Source organism: Electrona antarctica, assembly GCF_951216825.1.
Source record: "Electrona antarctica genome assembly, chromosome: 11".
Lineage (NCBI taxonomy): Eukaryota > Metazoa > Chordata > Actinopteri > Myctophiformes > Myctophidae > Electrona > Electrona antarctica.
Window position 1 is genome coordinate 19842165 of NC_136792.1, and position 21419 is coordinate 19863583.

At 43.1% G+C, this 21419-nt stretch overlaps 1 protein-coding gene across 1 annotated transcript in view; it reads left to right on the plus strand.

The window, feature by feature from the left end:
- Nucleotides 1-11043: 11043 nt before the first annotated feature.
- stard13b (StAR related lipid transfer domain containing 13b) overlaps nucleotides 11044-21419 on the plus strand; it is a gene marked incomplete at its 5' end in the record, with an annotated part of 56665 nt that continues 46289 nt past the window's right edge. Inside the window, 3 exons of the mRNA XM_079514815.1 lie at nucleotides 11044-11158; nucleotides 12447-12596; nucleotides 16864-16894. Of these exons, the coding sequence (XP_079370941.1) occupies nucleotides 11051-11158; nucleotides 12447-12596; nucleotides 16864-16894 (289 nt within the window). The remainder of the gene's footprint in view (nucleotides 11159-12446; nucleotides 12597-16863; nucleotides 16895-21419) is intronic.

Consider the following 21419-nt stretch of genomic DNA (forward strand, 5'->3'; position numbering starts at 1 on the left):
GAAGGAATAGCCCTTCTGCTTTCCCTCCACTCCTTCAGCTAGCAGCACTGTTTTGACAGCATGCGTTTTGGGGCATGGTCACACAGAATGTATCCCCCCATTATAGTTCCCCTTTGTTTTAACATGTCAAAGTTGATCTGTGTCCTTTTCTCTCAACCTTTAACCCTGACCGTAATAATATCCATCTCATGACCTCATCCTCCCCTTTTTATTGGTCTTTTAAAGTTCCAACTTAACATTCATAAACACGTTCACAAACGTCCAATATATTTTGTGCCAGAGGGAGCATATCAAATGACACATAACTGTCATGCTTCTCTAAACTGCAGATAATGACTTACAGTAAAATAGAGTAGGGGCAGGTGGGGACATCCAGTGTTGGCTTGACAGGCAGTGTTGAATGGGTTGTTTGGGAAAAGCTTAGAAGGACTCGTTTTTGGCCTGGGCCATGGCTCAATGGTCCAGGCACCTTGGCTGGTAATCCAGTCTGGCAGTGTGCCGCAGGTTCGACTCCCGATCCCGACGGCCTTTACTGCATGTCTTCCCCCCATCTCTCTCCCCATTTCCTGTCAGCCTACTGTCTGTCCCTCCATAAAAAAATATATGGCGAATGGCGAAAGCCACAAAAAAACATATATATATAAAAAAAAACTCATTTTATGGAGGCATGCTGCTGGTGTGCTGTCAGATACGATTTTGTGACGAACACACAATATTATTGCAATATATTCAACTATATTAAAAGTTATGAATTATTTAATTTACTATATCAGTACTTTGTGTACACTCATTCACATGCAAATTCCATATCCCCAATTGTATTTATTTATGTATTTATTTTATAGAACTACTTTCAAGTCAACTCGCCGTCCCTATTTCGTGCGTAGCCAAAAATATATTATTTATATATTTTAAAATTGTGAAAATAGCAGATCTATGACTACAATCAACTGTCCTGTAGTGTAAACTGCTGTGCAATGCGTTGTGAGCTATTTCATTAATGAGGAGGAATGTTACAAGTGCAAGGTGTTAAAGAAAGGCTGATTTTGTGCTGGCAAAAGAATGCAGTTCTCCAAAATAGCCATATGAGGGCATCATCTACACAGTGATCTGATCTCTGACTATTCATACTTGAATCATTTGTTTTAGCAATGATGATATACTGTATATGCCTTTGTCCTTTCTAATTTCCCTGCGGTTTTTGTGCCCAAGTTCAGCTCATGTTTTGTACCATAGGCTGTCAGGAGTGTAATTTATGCATTGTAGTAGCCAGGTAGTCTTTGCCCTTTCGCATGACCGACTGCTACATTCTGATACCTCCATGGTGATCTGTGGCACTTGGTGGGTGGCGTAGCCAAGGCTCAGACACTTAACTCCTCATTTCCATGTCAAAGACACTGTGTTGTGGTTCAACACAATGTAGCCAATTTGCGCTGATAAAGTTATAGTCTGTTCGCATTTTGTTGCCCACGGAAGATAACATTAATGCATCTATTCTAGACTAGAGGATTGACTCATACCAGCCCGGTTGCCATGGCATGGGGGGGGGTTCACACAATTGTTGGAACTGGAAAGAGGAAAGCAATGAAGAGATGAATCAAGGGTACTGTCTGGTTTTAGTTTCAAGCCTTCTCTGGAATTTGCCTCATTCTGTGCAGAAGTGCCTTCATTCCAAACCAGCACCTTGTGCGGATGGCACTGAAAAGAGACGGTGTGAATGTGTTACAGATTTGTATTGAATGTGTGCCAGAATAGGGCATCAGTTCCATGCCTCTGTGTTGGCCTGAATGTAGGGCTTAACTAGAAAACGGCGCCACCCGCCAGGCTGGGTTGCCTATCCCGGCAAGGCCTGCCTACCCAGGCAAATTTTGGAAGTCAGTCATAGCAAATGGAATAGATAATGCATGTGGACCGATCTGTGTAGGTTTTGGATAAAATCTGTAGTAACAAATCTTTCGGAAAATCCAGTCTGGCACAATGGCTGGGGCATATACGGCGAGTCGCGTCATCGTCCAAGGAATCCTGGGAATTAAAAAATACGTTTGTGTTTATTATTAATTATGTATGTAAACGTGAAGTGGTGTGCTTTGAGGTGGCAGTTAACTTCCTTGGCCTACTGGGAGTGTGTGTGCAAAGTTTCATGGCAATCAGATGCTGCATTCAGGATTTGTGGCATTTTGTGCACAACTGGCCCCACCCACAAATATAATATGAAAGCCAATTCATAGACAATCAAAATGGGATCTGAAAAATTTAAAAGATTCATCTTGATCATATGACTACAGAGATAATGTGTACCAATTTGTGTGAGTTAGACAAAAGCTGAATGGGTAGAATGGTCACCTGGGAAATAGAAGGTCCCCAGTTCATGCCCCGGCTATGTGTCGAGGTATCCCTGGCCTGCCCCACACGCGTATGTACGGGAAAGCGCAGGTACTCAGACAACTCGCAATTCGTTTGGTTGTTTGCTAAAATCCACTGTCTTCTTGCTTAGAAGTCATCGAGTGTTTTGTCTTTTCTTATCTCATCTCTCTCTGCGCAGTTCGTCCACTTTTACTGTACTCCACAAAAGTGTGACTATTCCTTGTGTTTTTATCAGCAGTTGCCAGTTAAGCTTATTAAAGTCAAGTCAAATTATGTTTCATCTGGGTTCGTTATAACCACACCAGACAATTGAGTTGAATTAATCCAGAACACAAGCGATTGAAAATCAAATGACAGTTCGGGACTGCCTCTTCCATGACAGAGATGGAAAGTGAGAGAGTGTATGGTAGGCACCTGGCACCCTGATTGGTTTGATTAATGTAACACTTATGCATAATGTAAGGGGTAGGTGTTTAGGGGTAAGGCTAGTGGTACACACCCGGCTGTGCAAACGACTCTTACACTGCAATCCTCAAATAGTGGGTAGCATGGCAAGAGCGCACGATAGGGCCCTTAACTGCTCCCCGGGTGCTGACCCCCACATTTCACTGTATATATGCAATACAGTGAAAAAATATACCATAAAGGTGTGCAGACCAAATTATTATAATTATTATTTAGTTGATATTTGTACTGTACGACATACAGTTCAAGCATTATAGACCAAAAACGTGGATCGGCCTGTTATAGTAAGTAAGTAAGTACATTTTATTTATAGAGCACATTTCACAGACATCAGTCACAAAGTGCTTCACAACAATAAAAGCAAAACATATCAATAGTAACAGTAGTAATATTAATAATACAAATAAGAATAATGAAAAATAAAGCAAAGAAAGAGAAAACAGAACAAACGGCACTGGTAAAAATAAATAATAATAATAATAATCAAGAGATCAATACAGCACTATGTTGCAAAGGCCTGTCTAAAAAGGTGAGTCTTTAAATGTTTTTTTAAAAGGTCCACTGAGGCCACAGATTTCAGGTGCTCCGGGAGGTCATTCCATAGCCTGGGGGCGAAACTGGCAAAAGCTTGATCACCTTTAGTTTTTAGCCTTGTGGGTGGAACGACCAGCAGGGCTTGGGATGAGGATCTCAGAGGCCTTCTAGGAACATATGGGTGGAGTAAGTCACAAATATATGGGGGTGCCTGACCATGGAGGGTTCTGTGTGTGATGACAAGAATTATAAAATTAATTTTATAATTTACTGGGAGCCAGTGCAAGGAAAACAAGATGGGTGTGATGTGGCAGGATCTCCTGGACCTGGTCAGATCTGGCAGCAGTGTTCTGAACTAGTTGCAGGCGGTCTAATGAGGATTTGGAGAGACATGTGAAGAGGGAATTACAGTAATCCAGACGTGATGATATAAATGCATGGATGATCATTTCTAGCTCCGGGTGTGAAACGACTGATCTAAGTTTGGCGATATTGCGAAGATGGAAAAAACAGGTACTGGAGACAGACTTGACATGCTTATCCAGAAGCATGTCCTGATCTAGAATAATTCCTAGATTTCTAGGGTTAGAGCAGATGTTTGTCTTTAGTGACCCAAGGTGGTTGGCAACATCTGCAGTGACTTTATCGGGGGCGACAATTAAGACTTGTGTCTTTTCTGCATTTAATTGCAAAAAATTGCTAGCCATCAAGTTATTGATGGCTGATAGGCATTCATGTAGTGTGTTGATTATATCAGTCTCTCCTGGCTTGAATGAGCAGTAAAGCTGTATGTCGTCGTAGTGCCACCATGAGGCTGATTTGAAGGATTTGGGACAGTGACCTCACCCTGAAGTATAGTACAACTCCATAGAGCGAATAAAAGAGCAACATAGAAAAGGTAATTGTGATGACAGCATACAGGATGATTTTCTTCTGTGTATGGGTTCATTACTAGATGATGGTAGTATTGCCATAATGTAAAGTACTTGGTTTTGTCACTAGGCTGCATTTATATATATATATATATATATATATATATATATATATATACCAGTAAGACGCCCTGAAGGCGAGAAGCGAAAAGGGCAAGGCCGCGTGCACGTATCTGCCTGGGTGACTGCTGGGCGAGCGCTGGCGCTTTGGTATGGGGGGTCAGATCAACATATGGAATGAATTCTGTACTGGCCATATATGGAGTGTGTCTTGAGTGTACAGGGTTTGATGAGGTCAGATCAACATATGGAATGTCAGAACAGGTCAGCTCCATATATGGAGATCTAAGGGTTTGAGGTCAGATGTAGAGTTGCTGGCCGGCTCCATATATGCAGATCTAGGTGATGATCCAGTCTTCTCCATGTATGGTTATCCAGGGTTAGATGAGGTCAGTGTCGAGATCTTCATATATGGAGATGGCCACATATGGTGGTGTGATGTGTCACAATGCGTGATGTCACGAGGTGTGACCATATATGGAGGTGTGATGTCACAAGGCGTGACCATATATGGAGGCGTGATGTCATGAGGCGTGACCATATATGCGGAGGCGTGACTAATGGACGGACGGGAGATGCTGGTTTTCATAGTAAATGCGACATACGGTCGCAATAAAGAGTCTAAACCATAGCTTGGTGTGTGGGTTCTATCCTTAAACTAGAGTTGTACATTAATAATGTACGTTAATAAATTCTGCCAGGCTCTTCTCTTAGGAGGCCATAAGAATAGCACATGCAAAATGTCATATTGCTGGTAAGTGCTAACTCTCTAAACACATTGATCCGGTGTCTACCATTCTATGCACACACTGGTCAAGCACACGCCTGGGAGGCGCGACAGCAAAAGGCAGCTCTCTCTCTCTCGCTTTGTGACCCCAGGCTATGTGACCCCAGGCCACCTCCCAGGCCCTTAGACGCCCTGAGAGGTCAGGAGGAGGGGTTTGCTGAGATTTAAAGTCATTCCTTGGAGATTAAGCAGGGAACATCACTTGTCCTCTTGTGCTGAGGTCCATCAGCTGACCCTGGGTGGTCGATGAAGTCAATGGACTGACTGGTGTCTCTTCCATTAATTCCTTGTAACTTTGAGGGCTGAAACAGACACACTCTCAGCTTAGAAATACATATGTTTTATTCTGAAGGACTGATGCTTATTTCATACTCCGTTGGTGTCGCACACCAAAATATAGTATTTTTGGCGGGGGACACAATGAAACAAGTGATTGGTCGACAAATATTGTATCCGGGGGAAATAAATCTGACAGATGTTCCGGACCGACATTTCCGGCTATGCACTCTATGCCTTATATTGTGACCAGGCTTGTCTTCGCAGTCGCAGATGAGTAAGCCTGGGACCGAGGCTAGGGCGTAAGAGGCCAGGTAGCTTCGGTCCCAGCCTTACTCATCTGCGAAGAGAAAAGCCTGGTCACAACCTAAGACAGAGAGTGCATACCCGGAAGTATCGAGCCGGAACATCTGTCAGATGTATTTCCCCCGGATATTGTTCGACCAGGTACGTAACCAAGCCCCCAGTAAGGCTATCCAACGTTGAAGCTGCCACTACCTACTGGCGAAAAGTGGAACTGCAGCACGTTCATGGAGGTGGACTGGCGTTCAGTGACGTCATGTGTGTAACGTGCGTCATCCCTCAAATTTGAACTAGACGTTAGTAGGCCCCGACGCAGGCTGGTCAGCGAGTGCCCCCGACAGCACCCCGCAACACCCACACCCCCGCGATCGCAGCCGCCGGTGAAAACAGCCCAAACTGACTGTGTTTTGGCTTATAACAGCGCAGCGGGGTACTGTACAGCAGTGGTTCCCAAACTTTTTCGTGTCAAGGACCCCCAAATCAACATTTATTAGGCCATGGACCCCCCCATTTGAAAACATATTCCAGTGACCCCGATAAGGGAGGATTTTTACGGCTCTAGCAGTGATTCCGAAACATATTAATTTCATGGACCCCCAGTTTCACGCGCATTAGGCTACGGACCCTGATTTAATGGCATTTCTATCTCTAAGACCCCACTTTATAATGTAAAAGCACTGTTAATTTAACTCTGTACAAATGGAACCAAATGGACCCGTAATTATTTACAGACCCATAATGGTCCATTTGGTTCCAAACTATCATTTAGCTGGGGACCCCCTGGAACTCCCTCAAGTACCCCTAGGGGTCCCCGGATCCCACTTTGGGAACCCATGCTGTAGTGTACAGTACAGCAGTTGTGAAGTTACCTGTCATGATTGTGAACAGAGCAGCAGCTGCAGCCAGTGAAAACAAGCCCAAACTGTGTTTTGGTTTATAAACAGCCGGGCACTGTACAGTAGTAGTAGAATGTACCTGGCTGTCGGGACTCAGGAGAGCCCACTGCACACTCGTCACTTCTGACTTCCTTCACGTTATTATCCTACAGCCCTACACACTCCACCAGAGCTGTTGGGGGGAGGCGGGGAACATGTGTGTCTATGGTGTGTGGCTGTGCGCTAGCAGCAGCTACCACCAGACTCCGCCAAACTTTGTTCAACTCAACTGTCATTGCTTCTGTCCATCTTCAGGAGACAGGAGATCTTGTTGGGTCCATGCTCAGTGCAGAAGGGTGAAATCAGTTTGATTCTATTGTCTGCTGGTGGAAATGGGTTGGGCTGCTGGATGCAAGGGGTTGGGCTCTGAATGGGTGGGACATTTCGCTCAGAAGCCGATGAGGGCTGATTTCACCCTTCTGCATCTTGCGTAGACACCAATAGACACCATGGTCTGGCAACCTTTGTGAGGGCTGACCTCAGCTGGACAGACATAGGCCGTTCGTCTGGTTCCAGTGTCAAATGGCTGGTCACTAAAATGAGTGATCAACGTCTATAAGCTTCTACAGTACGTTGACCACGTCGGCGGATCTCCCGCTATCACCCGAATTCTATGCAGTATGCAGGGGATTTGAACTGTCAGCACTCAGCATACAGTACACACAGTGGGGATACAGACACACAACTACAGATGGAGAGGCGCTGAGTGAATGGGCCTCCAACACAGATGCTCTTCTCCTGTCAATGTTATACCATACCAGAGGTATGGTATAAAATTGCTATTATGATTTGAGCCAAACAAAGTCAACTAACGCAAAAAAAATAAATCTAAAACGGTCTCTATTATTTGACTTGGTATATCATTCACATTTTATTGTCATCAATCGATTTACAGATGTTCACTTTTCCAGAAGCTTACAGGAGGCTCAGGAGCCCTCCAGGCTGGAATCACATTTTAATCCTTTCTTTTTCTTTTTCTTTGCCGAAGACACCTTTCAATAGAATGATTGTGTTTGGAGAGAGTGAACTTAAATGCGAGGTTGTAGAAACCACTGAGAACTTTTGGCTCCAATGGATTCACTCAGGCCCCAGACAATATTTTCAGATTTTAATTCCAGGAAATTAATGAATAGCTTTGTTGTTTATGTCTTTGAGTCTCAGTAGCTGTGCAACAAAGCTCTGAATGGAAGCTTCAGTATTTAATTTGTAATTGGCATAATGTCCACATAGGCACACAGCGCACACGCACGCACGCACGCACGCACGCACGCACGCACGCACGCACGCACGCACGCACGCACACACACACACACACACACACACACACACACACACATTCTCATTATCTCATATTTGACAATGATGGACCAGCAAGAACATAAACTGAAAAATCTGAATTCATTCTAATTCATAGTTCTAAGCAGGCTTAAACCATGGAGCCAGGAGTTTTTAAATAAGGTGGTATTTTTGGCATCTTCAAGGAGTGGTGGCTGTCTGTAAAGACCATAGTCAAAGATGGCATTTCAAGTGACAGACCATAAAGCGTTACATTCTTTGACCATACAGTTACATTATTCACAGTGTGTGAAAATGCTCGATATGGACTAAATCTAATATAACTAAAATAGAAGATCTACAAGCTCACAAACATCATGATGTGACGTGTTATGAGCTTGTAGCTTGTTGAACATTTTGGGCTTAAGTAAGTTATTAAAACGATCAAAAGACAATGGAGTGGAGTGTTCTGCTATATGGCCCTTGAAGAGTGGAGAATCCCCACAATTAACAACTAAAACCTCACATTTACAGTAGCTACTATAAGTAGCTACTGTTTATATGAAACAATTGTTCATTTGATTATTAAAATAATGATATTGTGGTCACATGAGGAGGACCCCTCCCATTGGGTGTGTGTGTTTTGGTTTTGTTCTAATAAGCTAAGTGCATAACTGTAGTCCGCATGATTTCAGAAAGAGACATTATTTGATTGGCTTTGCCTTTGAACTGGAAGAACTGTGGACTGTGGAGGTGTCATTTGAATTATATGCCCAGCGTTTGGCCGGTTATCGGTGGTTTCAGAAACATTTTACCACAAAGATGAAAATGATGATAGAAACGGCTCCCTGTCTGACATGTGACGTGACTACAAGACACATCTCGCAGCAGTGAGGAGTGAACTGCTTGCGTCTGTCTGTCTGTCTGTCTGTCTGCCTGCCTGCCTGCCTGCCTGCCTGCCTGCCTGCCTGCCTGCCTGCCTGTCTGTCTGTCTGTCTGTCTGTCTGTCTGTCTGTCTGTCTGTCTGTCTGTCGGTCTGTCGGTCGGTGCAGAGCGGTGAAGACAGCAGACGGGTCTTTGTGTCTGTGCTGTTGGTTCTGCTGGTCCGGAGGGTTTAAATATTATTTTCAGAGCAGCCGGACGTTTATAATGTCAATCCCTGTAGACTATGTCATATACCGATATTGCAGTATTCAAACACCAGGTGATCACAATATTGGTATAATATCAATATATTGTTCAGCCATAAGGCACAGTGTTACTGCTTGGTTTGTGAATCCATAGTGGTATTGTAATTATTGGTGCAGCAGTAAAATATAAATAGATCGTAATTAAATACGTAATGCCCCCCCCCCCCCCCCCCCACAAACAAAAAACACAACACTACACAGTACACGCACGCACGCACGCACGCACGCACGCACGCACGCACGCACGCAAGCAAGCAAACACACACACACACACACACACACACACACACACACACACACACACACACACACACACACACGTGACACAGGCATGCACACACAAGCACAATGCTCTTCTTTCTCTGCCAGGCCTTGTTCAGATGGAAAACCAACAATGTTAATTTATGCCACGGTGACTGAGGTGCATCCTGCTGATTTATGAGCTTGAACCTCTGGGTCTTCAGACACAGTCTGTGTCTGTCTGTGGATGGTCTATTTATATGTTCTGGGTGTCTGGGGAGTAGTGAAACCCAGTGGCAGGGAATTCCATCATACTCTGTTTGGCACACATGCCTGGACTCCTCTTCATTTGCACTTTCACCCTGGGCTTTGGCCAAATGGGATAGCATGTCCTTCTGCGCCAGTGGGGCATGGTGGCTGTTGGCTCTTCTGCACTTTACAAGATAGTGTTTTGGGGTTTGCATGTCATTTGTGTTTGAATTTAGGACAGCATAGTAAACCGACAGATGTCTTTCTCTAATTTAAAAAGTTTGTGGGACTTGAGCAGTTTAACTGCAGGGCCCTGTGGGAGCGCAATGAGTGACAGCTAGATCTACTTCCTCTGCCAGTTTCTCACCTGTGGCCGGAGGCCCCATGGAGGAATAGAACCCCAGGCTCCCAAGTTGGTGGGCAGGAATGTTGCGTTACCCCTGCACTCTGATGTCCATGTGTAGCAGAGTGGCTCACAGCCTCAGCCTGATGCCTAAAAATCAAATATCTCCCCTGAGTCATAGGGATATCTCTTTGGATTAGTGGTTATGATGTTGGCATTCCACGCGGGAGACCTGAGTTTGATTCCTGGGTGTTACACATGTACATGAATTTTGGCTCAGAATTGGCAGAGACCATCGTAGTGCGTGCGTGCGTGCGTGCGTGCGTGCGTCAAAATATTATTATTGGCTACATTACACAGACCTGTTATTAGCATGACCATTCCAGCAGCTGCAACTTTAAACCAAATGTATACTTCATCGCACTGCTGTGTTGCTCGCCAAAAATACCACACTTTCAAGCTAACATTGTCGCAACACATTTTGTAATGACGCTTTCCTTTAGAGGAGATATTTAAAATGTCCTCTCCCTCGGCTCTCTTTTCAAGGATAGGACAGCCAGTAATAGTAAAAACTCACACTCATGTGAAGTGAGGGGCGTTCTTATCATCATACATCATCACATTCCGGCCAATCACTTTTGGCGTCCTTACTTTTCTTATCCTCACATTCCGTGCTCAGCCAATCAAATCATCTCTATGGGGTACACACAAAGCTGTAAATGCAATGAATGTTTCACAGCTTCATTAGATCAAGTATTTCTTATTTCAACAACGTGTTCATTACAATCCAGTGATGGTTGAAGACTAATGAGTGTTTGTGTTGTATTTGTCATTCTTCAAATTTAATACAAAAAGTAAATTTGATAAAAATAAATAATGTTAGAAAGCAAATCAGAGAGGTCCGTCCCTCTCGCTAAGACAAAATGACCCTGATATCAGCTGTCCCTCCTGCTGTGAGCTATTAGCTCTTTCTTCAACAAAAGTGAAACATAAGTAACGTTATTGTCTGATTCCAGAGAGATCACAGTGTCTTTATCTTAGTGCTTCTTGTTTATCCACAGAGATCTCCCCATGTCAAGTCCCCATGGTCTGAGTCTATGAACCAGCTGATGAGGAAACTGGACCAGCTCAACCTGGATATAGAGGAGGCCCTGAGTGCCAGCTCCTCCCCCTGCAATACTCCCAGCACCATCCGCAAGAAACAGGTGAGAAGGCATTTTCAAAATGTTTTATCATGGCCATCATGTGACTCAAGTTTGTCTGGGTGCTCCAACAAAGACAATGCACAGCGTTTGTGCGTGGGAAGACGGCAGGAGATTGTGTCCTGGTCACTGCACTATTGACTCCTACTGATCGGCCTGAATGCCCATTCAGCGTGCAAGGGAACTGGAGAAGACAGCGTGAACCTTTGTTTGTTGCATTCTCCCAGAGAACACTGTGCCTCCATCTCAAATACGGAACAGGAAGTAATCAGTCCATGGGAGCCCCCGTGGCGTGGTTGATATGAAGTTGCGCTAACTAGCATCATTGGTTGCTCCAGCACTGTGAACATGGAAGTTAGACACTTAGGACTTATTTATATATATTGTACGTACTGTAATACCAAATGGTGCACACATGAAAAGTATTACTTCTACAAGATCTTGTAGATGTAAAATGTGACACTTTTCATCTATACATGACATGATCAAAATAGGGATGCCAGGTTTAAAGTGGTTAAACCATGGTTTGGAGTTGGACATGTTTGATCTTTCATGAGTCATAAGCTTGACTGTATGACTTAAAGCTGTTGGATAGGGTTATCTGTCTATGACACTATGGGCTTTGTCTGTCTGCCTTTTACTATGTTACTGACTGGCGTCCATTTTATGATGCAAGTCTCTTAGATGTGATACTAGAGTCTCCAGTGCTCCACCCGAATCTGGTCAGAATGGCATGGCAGAGACAAACGGCCATTGTGCTTTGAGGTTCCAACTGGGACCATGTAATGCTGTCCCTAAAAAAGGCTCCTCTCATGGTGGCATGTATCGTGAAATATCCCGCTAGAGTTAGCATTTGGGAACAAAAGTGCTCTTTTGGAGTCCTTATGTATGTACCACACAGAGAGGCTGTTGTGTTGAAGATGTTTGTATGATTTAGTCCATTAGGAATGGTTGAGAGAGTGGCACATGCCTCGCAGGCATCTGCATAACCATCCCAGGCATTCACTATTACTCGCTTTAACTAATGACAAGGAACCGGGCAAGACAAGACATCTTTACTGGGGTATTTGACAAGGTCATAATCTCTGTCCTCTCAAAGGACAATCCACACATACAGGCTCCTTTGTCTCGTCTCTGTCAAGCTGAAGTGAGAGTGGAGATTTTGCTTCCCCAGCCGCTGACCTCAGCCTCTTGTTTTCTTTTCCCTTGGCCACCAAAGAGCCCATCCTGTCCTGGTCTCTTCTGGCAGAGAGAGACGGATCCAGTGTTGATTATTGTCCTGTTGTTGCAGAGCGATGCTGTTTCAAGGACCGCATTAAACCGATCCGTCAACAGCCAAGCCCTCCGAAGATCAGAAAAGGAAGAATGCCAGAGCCACAATAGGTCCCCCACAGCTCGTAGCACATCCGTTGGAATAAGAACAAAAAACAAAAAGACAACGGTAAGCTCTAAGGCTCAAAGCCCTTTTCAGTCCTTCCAATTATTTGCTTGACTTATATACTGTATGTGTTGGAGAACATATTTGTAGCAAAGTTCTGTCTGTGAGCTCCAGAGTTCCTTGCAATATACAATACTGAAAACATCCTTTCTTTAAATGGGATCTGATTTGGGATTTTTTTTGGGTGACTGCCATGACCTGCTCAAAGCGTTTCCTGTACTGCAAAAAGTAATTTAAAGACTGTAACCCCCCCCCCCCCCCCCCCCCTAATTCAAAGTTCCTGCCTGTTGGTGGCTGGGAAACTTTTAGTTATTTCACAATTTTCACAAATGAACAATATACCTCAAATGATTGTTCCTGAAAGGATGCTGAGATAGATAGATGGTAGATACAAGCAGGCCAGGTGGTGCCAGGGCCATTACAACCATTCACAGGGAATCAATGCATCTGAGTTGTCAAAATGTTATTGTTTTAAACACGAGTATGGTTAATTAAGATTAGTATCACACTAGGAAAACACAATTTAACTACTGACTTCACTATCATGTCTAAGATCTCTTACTTGGTGAGGGTGAGGTGGACACGCACGCATGCACGTGCACGCGTACGCACACACACACACACACACACACACACACACACACACACACACACAGACACACACAATGCGTCTGTCTAGCAATTCACAATCTCCTGTTTTAAGAAATATTTGAGCTTTGCTATAGGAATATGTTCAGCTTAGGCTTTCCAACACAAAGATGGTGGACAAATCATATACCGTAAATCTTACTATATGCAGTACAGTCCTAAAGGACATGGATGGCAGAGTTTACAGAATGTAAAGACAAACAAATTAATTTGTAACAACTCGGCTTCTTGTCCTCTATATAGATGTCTGTATTTTAAGGGCTATAAATTCATTTGCACTTAAGCAACCGATTTCATAGTCCACCTGTCCATTTTGTGGAACCCATACAAACTCTCAAGAATGGCAACGGCATAAATGAAAATCAGACAGAGGAAGACAGGTGGGAATGATCACATAAGTCAGAGACAATTCTTTTGGCTGTAGTTAACCTTAGGTATGGTGCATACTGCAGTTACATGTGATAAAAATGTCATGTGCGTTTAGTCACAGGCTATGCAGTGCAGGTCATAGTTGGTGTCTAGGCAGTCATTGATTGGCTGTGCATTGCTAGCGTGTTTTCATCCAGTTTAGTGAGTACCAGGTTATTTTACATTGACCAAGCTAATGATAAGCTCGGGCCTAATGCTCTACAATCCTCAGCTACATCAACACCATCCCCAACCCCTTTTAAATGTGAAAATTATAATGTCATACCAGTCACACTGATGGCATTTTGAAATGTTACGAAATCAGTTTCTAGTACACAACTCGGACAAAAATCACCCGCCTTCATTTTAAGGCGAAGTCTCAAGTTTGTTGTGTTGGGTAAATCTAGTTTTTGTCCCCCTTATCCCTGCATCTGCCAACTGCAGTAAAAGTGAAAAGAATTTACAGCTCTGATGGATGAACCTATTCTGTAACAGGACCAATGTGGCTCATTAAACTGGGATTCGCTCTGCCTCGGAAAAGTGAGCTGAGCCTTGTACCATGGTTTAAGCGTGACCTTGTAGAGCTTCAGAATATAGATAGGTGGAGAGGTCAACCACACTGCACATTCATTTTGGCTATGTAAACGTATGTTTTCTCATGCCAATAAAGCTCCTTTGAATTGAAATTGATTCTCCCTCTTCTTCTGTCATGGTTCCCTCACACAGACCCCTCTGTATATCTTTGATAATGACTCTTAGTCTTGAGTCAGTATGAAACTCTGAGCAACAGGGTGTGAGAATGCAATGCAGATGAAATCACATTTGCAGACTTAAGAATAAACTGACCAAATGTGTGAGATAATGCTGGTTGTCCTATACTTGGATGTGAAGTTATGAGATTTCATTTGTTTATGTGGATGTGCATGGATATATAGCATTATATAACCCTCCAGCTATCGTTCTACTTACATATAGTCACAGGCTGTGGTAATGGTAGACCCTTGGCCTCAAGGCCCACATGCAGTCTCTGGGGCTATATCTTTCTAGCTCAACCACAGAAGATGAATAAGTATGGTGGTTCACATTCTGAAAGGAAACCCTGGACTGCTAAGCAAGGTTCCGCTGTGTAAAACGTATTGTATATTTCTTCTCTCGTCCTCCCTTGGCTAACAAATATATGTCAGATGGGCAAACCTGCCAAGTGATACATACATAAATAAATACATACATTTTATTTCTGCTATTCAATGCAGGTTCAGATGATAAAAAATATCTGGTGTGTCTCCCCTTTGCTTTGTTACATTGTCATTGAATAGAGACTTGGAGTTGAGGATTCCTAATTTTAAATGGTGTTGACAGTTTTCTGTCACCTGGCCTGACCAGTCGTATGACTGTGCTGTTGACTATCAGGGAGAGTGTCATTTGTGCTGGGAGAGCAGCTATAAATCACCAACACAGACCTGTCATTCCATATAAACATCCTTGTTGATGTTAGCGAGGGTAATGCTCCCACTGACAACAGTCCTGAAAGGGACTCTGCTCTTCCTGCATGGAGCCTGTCATTTGTCGTGACCTGCAACCTTTGACGTGTTCACCATCTGACTGGAATTGTTTGAACTGATGCGCTGTCGCTGTATGTAATAAAGTGGGGGCAGGATTTAAAGATATGCTTGGACCTTTCCTCTGATGTTGTGGGAGAAAGTGATGTTTTCAACCCTTGACTTGTGAAACCTTTTCACCTATTTTGTTCTTGGGAGGGCACACTTTCATGACGTTCCTTTTGAAAGTAGGTCAGGTGCTGTCTGTTGAAACTAGCATAGCAGGTCATATTTACTGAAGTAACAGTTCCTTCTCAAGTGGGCGACTGTGGCTCAAGAGGTAGAGCAGGTCGTCCAATGATCCATGGGTCGGCGGTTCGAATCCCGGCTCCTCCTGTCTACATGTCGAAGTGTCCTTGGGCAAGACACTGAACCCCAAATTGCTCCCGATGTGCTGGTTGGTACCTTGCATGGCTTCCGCCGCAATCGGTGTATGAATGTGTGTGTGTCTGTGTGAATGGGTGAATGTAATGCACAATCTATGTAAAGCGCCTTGGATAAAAGCGCTATATAAATGCACCATTTACCATTTAAGAAGCCATCACTGTGGGATTGTGAATTCAAGAGCCAATCACCTACTGTACTCCATGTTTGTACATTAAACCCGGTCTTTGAACCTTGTGACTGAAGTGCTTGGTTATGTAAGGAAATTCTACTAGGCTGTGCCAAATCTCACAGTCAATAAACAGGAATATTTTGGTAATAACATCAGTGACTGCACCTCATAGTTTACAGAGGCCCCACACATCTGCACATCTTTAGGGCAGAAGTACAAATGTCACTGCAAAGTGCAAACTCCTCTTTATTACCCATAGATTTGAGTTGTTCTGCTCCAGTTCAGGTGTTTTGCTCTTTCTTAGTCCTAATGGGACAACATGGCTGACCTGTGTTTTGCCTTATGTATAACATATACATACATACATACACATGCCTTTCATGCAATCATTGATCAGTCAAGTGGCAGCCGTGTATACAGTAGGTCAGTCATCTACAATAGGCCTGAATTGTTGAGAGTCTATGGTGAGTTGTGAGTTTGCAGATCTGCTATATTCGCTTCACAACACCGGCGCAACACAGATGACATATTTAGCATTACACTAGTAGTGTTAACCTTATGCCATGGCAATACTGAGCAAACCTGATACAAAGATACAATGTATGAATAACACATTTTGTAAGGTTTTCAAATTTCAGCCAGCATATTGTTGACCATTTGCCAATTTCCATATATTTTCTGACAGAGGATTTACAGTAGAGGAGACATCTGCACAGAAGAGTGTACAGATGTAATGCATCCATTTGAAATGGGGGACATATAACAAACACATTGTAAATGTTGCTAGCTTTACACAAGGCATGAAATTAAGACCTTACGATTACAAACTGCTACTGTACAGTACTGCTTTCACATTACCCACAGCTGATTAATATATTACTTTGCTATGATGATGATCTAATATTCTCATTATATACGGATGAAGAGAGAAATCATTCCCTTTGTTATTCAGGATAAATGCTTTCAGGCAAACTGTCCAAATGGCTTTCTCAGTTTTAAATTGTAGTGCACATAATTGTATGGATTCCAAATAGCCACTGTGTCTTTTTTTGTCTTGCAGATGTTCAGCAAGATGACCAATGCAGGGGCAGGTAAGACATTTTATGTGTAAATAATAGTGTCCATGTTACAAAATTTAGTTTTAGTCTGAATGGCTGAAGGTCTAGTTTAACTAAATGATTTAGTTCCAATCACCAGGTAATTGAATGTACACTGGTAGTGTAAAGATATCCATGTTTACACTATAAATGTGAAATCCCACCCAAATGAAACATTTTTTACAGTGCTATGGCTGCTTTGTGAAAGTTGCTATCGGATTTACTTAGTGAATATAAGAAATTCCGGTAAAGTAAAACAACAATACGTCATCAGTATCATTCAGATCAGATTCATCATTCTTTTCAGAGACTCCTCTGAGCTTTTGGCCTATAATGACATGATCATGAATATTACAAATATACCAGACTGTACTGGGTTCACAGTGCACTGGTGTCTGGGGCAGTGTTGTAGTTTCCCAATACTCAACATCCAAAGCCCCAGAGTGTTCTAGCCAGCAGGGTGGCATTGCTCAAGCCTTAAACAATGTGAACCAGAATGACGGCCACAGGTGTCCACGGCCTCCCTCCCAACCGATGTCTAGAGAATGTCCAACCACACCGTCTCTTATTTTAAAGGCCCTGTTATATATTGGTCACTTGGCGGGGCACAGTTAAAATTAGGAAGCATGCCAAATCATTGTTTCTGTTTTGCTGGGGGGAAATATTTGGCCCGCTGTGATGTGGCCCTTGGGGGCAGCTGCAGGATTTGGGTACATGCCATTTTAGGCTCAGGTTGCACTCTCACATGACCTCTGTTGTACAATATGGTACCACATAAGTGTACAATGTGGTCTGGAAAAATTCCACTGCACTTTCGTGGTTTAGCCGACTAATGCGCTGCCTCTCAACAACGTGTATGTGATATGATTCGTGATTGATTGCTGGGCATACCTAATAGTGGGCGGCTGTGGCTCAGGAGGTAGAGCAGGTCGTCCAATGATCCCTGGGTCGGCGGTTTGAATCCCGGCTCCTCCTGTCCACATGTTGAAGTGTCCTTGGGCAAGACACTGAACCCTACATTGCCTCCAATGAGTTGGTCGGTGGGTGATTGCCACCATTGGTGTGTGATTGTGGGATGTGAGGACGCTGGTGTCGACTGTTCGCCGCTTCACCTCCCAATGAATGAATGAACCATTGTAAAGCGCTTTGAGCACTTGAGCAATTCATTATTATTCATTAATAGTAATGTTTTGGAAATCCTAAGTGGGGGTGCATGTGGCCATGGTTGATAACTTCAACTAATTTGTCAACACGTTTTTCACTTCCTTAGTATTAGGCAATGCAGGCATTACCCTGTATTTTCCTATGTGTACCGTCCCCTTTTTAATAGCACACTGTATAGCCACATAAATGGTAAATGGTGCATTTATATAGCACCTTTATCCAAGGCGCTTTACATAGATTGTGCATTACATTCACCCGTTCACACACACATTCATACACCGATTGCAGCGGAAGCCATGCAAGGTACCAACCAGCACATCGGGAGCAATTTGGGGTTCAGTGTCTTGCCCAAGGACACTTCGACATGTAGACAGGAGGAGCCGGGATTCGAACCGCCGACCCATGGATCATTGGATGACCTGCTCTACCTCCTGAGCCACAGCCGCCCTGGCTGGTGACATACCATTTCCTTTTTAGTTGGGTATCTTGGCTGAAATATACGGGACCAAAAGTGACTGTCGATGTCAAATTAATTTAGACTTCTCACAATCACAATATACTTTGCATGATATAACGAAAATATAACCATGAGGATGGTATGGTAGTATCATAAAATAGTGAAGCTCTGAGACATTCAAGCAAATCTTCTGTGTTCATTTATCCATTTGTAACTCGGAGAGAATACAAATGTATGTATGTGTAGAGTTAAAAGAACACTCAGGATTTTACAATATGCAACATTTTCCAGCTTGTATTTTCTAGCTGAGCTAAGCAGCTCATTTATGACCCCACTATGAGGGGAGCAGATGGTCTGCCGTATGGACTATAACAACAGTGTTCACTTCATTATGATGACATTGTCCAGTGGGTGAAAGCGTACTCTTTGTATCCAGATCCTAAACACCACAGTGTGAGTGAATGAAAGCCATGCTTCTCTGTGCTATAAAAGTGTAAACCCTGATCATTACCCTGACACGCACGCACGCACACACACACACACACACACACACACACACACACACACACACACACACACACACACACACACACACACACACACACACACACACACACACACACACCTTTTTTAATTAACAGGCAGAATGTTCAAAAGTGTCAGTGTCACTGATTGAGTACAAATGGAAACATTGTTTTTTTAAGGTGCTTTTATGAGGACATCTCATACAATATTATTTGTATGAAAGTGAATACTCCACAGTCTCTCTAACAGTGTTGTTGTGGAAAGTAGCAATGCTTTTCTCTGGTAGATAATATAATGAGAGGAGGCAGGAGTTTTCATCTTTATAGCCCATGCAGCTTTAAGTGACAATCAAAGAAATAGCAGATGGTGATAATTCACTATTCATTTCTCCATATGGATAAGTAGCTATAGGTCCCTGTCAGAGTTATTGTACAGATACAATAAAGCTCCATTCATCTGTCTGTTTTGTTAATGCACTCTGTAGATGTGCTGCTGTAATAATTGTCAGGTCATTTGGGTAGCAGGCAAAATGTTGTGTTCCAAGCAATCTGCCATTATACAGTGTCCTCAAAGACTAACTATTAACTGGCTGTGTGCAATACAGTACATTCCATTGTACTGGTCACCTTTCTAAACACCTGTCTAGTGGAGAATGATATTACTGAGGTTTGTGTCTAATTCATTATTCCTGCAGCCGTTTCACTTGCTGAAAATAATTGATTTTCAATGTGATTCATGGCGATAATTCAGTTGATAATTAGTTATTTTCAGTGAGCGACATGGTCTTATGACAAGGTATTGAATTAGCCTTCAACCAGAACCCTGTCCTAGAAGTGTCAGGCCCGCTCTGGCCCTCGGGATTCAAACAGACAGACGGTGGCCATTTAGAGCGTCTGTGTGAATAAATACGCTAATCTACTTTGACTGTGGAAATCTCCTGTCACTGACTATGGAAGAAAACAAAGAGGTAGTTCTCTGAATCTCTGGAGGAGCTTCTTTTCTCTTATTAAGAGCCTCTGTCCCTCACACCTCCATGTGAATGACTCTTGGGGAAGCACTCCAGAAACTTGGCTTACTTCCCTGACCAGAAATAAGGGAAGATCTTTTTTCGTCTTCTTTGAAATGTTTTGGTTGAGTTGCCAGCATTTTTCCATTCCCTTAGTAGTGTAAGAAATGTCACATTGTGATGGATTCCTTAAGTCAGCAGCTGGTCCTATACTGACTTTGATTTCAGAACACTCATTCAAGTCTCCTGCTTCTATAATGGCATGTAATTTGCACGCACTATATTGTATGATTAAATAGCTAGTGGAATGCATTAAACCTTTACACTAATATCCTAAATGTTGCTAAATTGATAGATTAACACTGAAGATTTTACTGTGAATTTGATTTTTTTCTCGATTTTATTGACTTTCAGTGAACACAGTGAAACATATATGTTATATTATAAGTATATGTTTTGGAATTATTGTGTGACAGAGGTAAAAGCATTTGCCAAGTATTTTCCCATGACTCCCATAAGATTGGTCAATGTGAGCATTCATCTTTGTGCATGTGAAACGACCCTTTTGTAGGCCCCATGTGTGTATACAGTACTATAAAACACCCGTGCAGTTACGGTGGATATTATATAATGTCTGAGGTTTCTAATGTATTTCAACAATGCTGTCGTGTCTTCCTTCAACCGTCGTGTGTTCCTCCAGTGCTGTTCAGCTGTTCTCCCAGGCCCAGGCCCCATGTCTCACCCAGGGTCACTGCATCCCAGTGGTTTACTTACGGCAAGTGACCCCAGACAGCTGCAGTCTATCTCTGCTCTGTCTGTGTCTCTGGAGGCCTGTCTCAGGCCTGCCGCAGGGATATGCACACCACAGGGCCTCGTTGCATTGAATGTTGGAACAGCCTGTCACCTGCACGATCATAATCAGAACACGTACAAAAAAGGAAGTGGGTGGATAGGTTGGGGGGTGGGGCAAATTGGTATCAGATGTTGCTGAATGTCTAGAGTTATGAGAAAGGATATTAAGTCTACCATATTCTCTCTTGGATTCTATCCTCGCTGCTGTTTTCTTCATGAAATAAGTTAGCGTACAACTTAAGGTACAACTCCATCGGGAGTGTAGCCCTCAGACCAGGGCTATTAGAAAATCTAAAGTCAAATTAAAATAGGCCTACACAGTGTACTGAGTGCATTGAATAACGAGTGCAGATGGTCAGTTTTCTTTTCTTTTGCCTTTCAGACAGAACCTTGGCTCAAAGAAAATGCCTTAGCTTAGGCAATGGCCTGAGAGGACTGAGCTTTTCCCTGGCCATGACGACCTAACATTTTTTTTCTACTCTGTGACTATTCAAATGCCGGGCACTGAAATATCT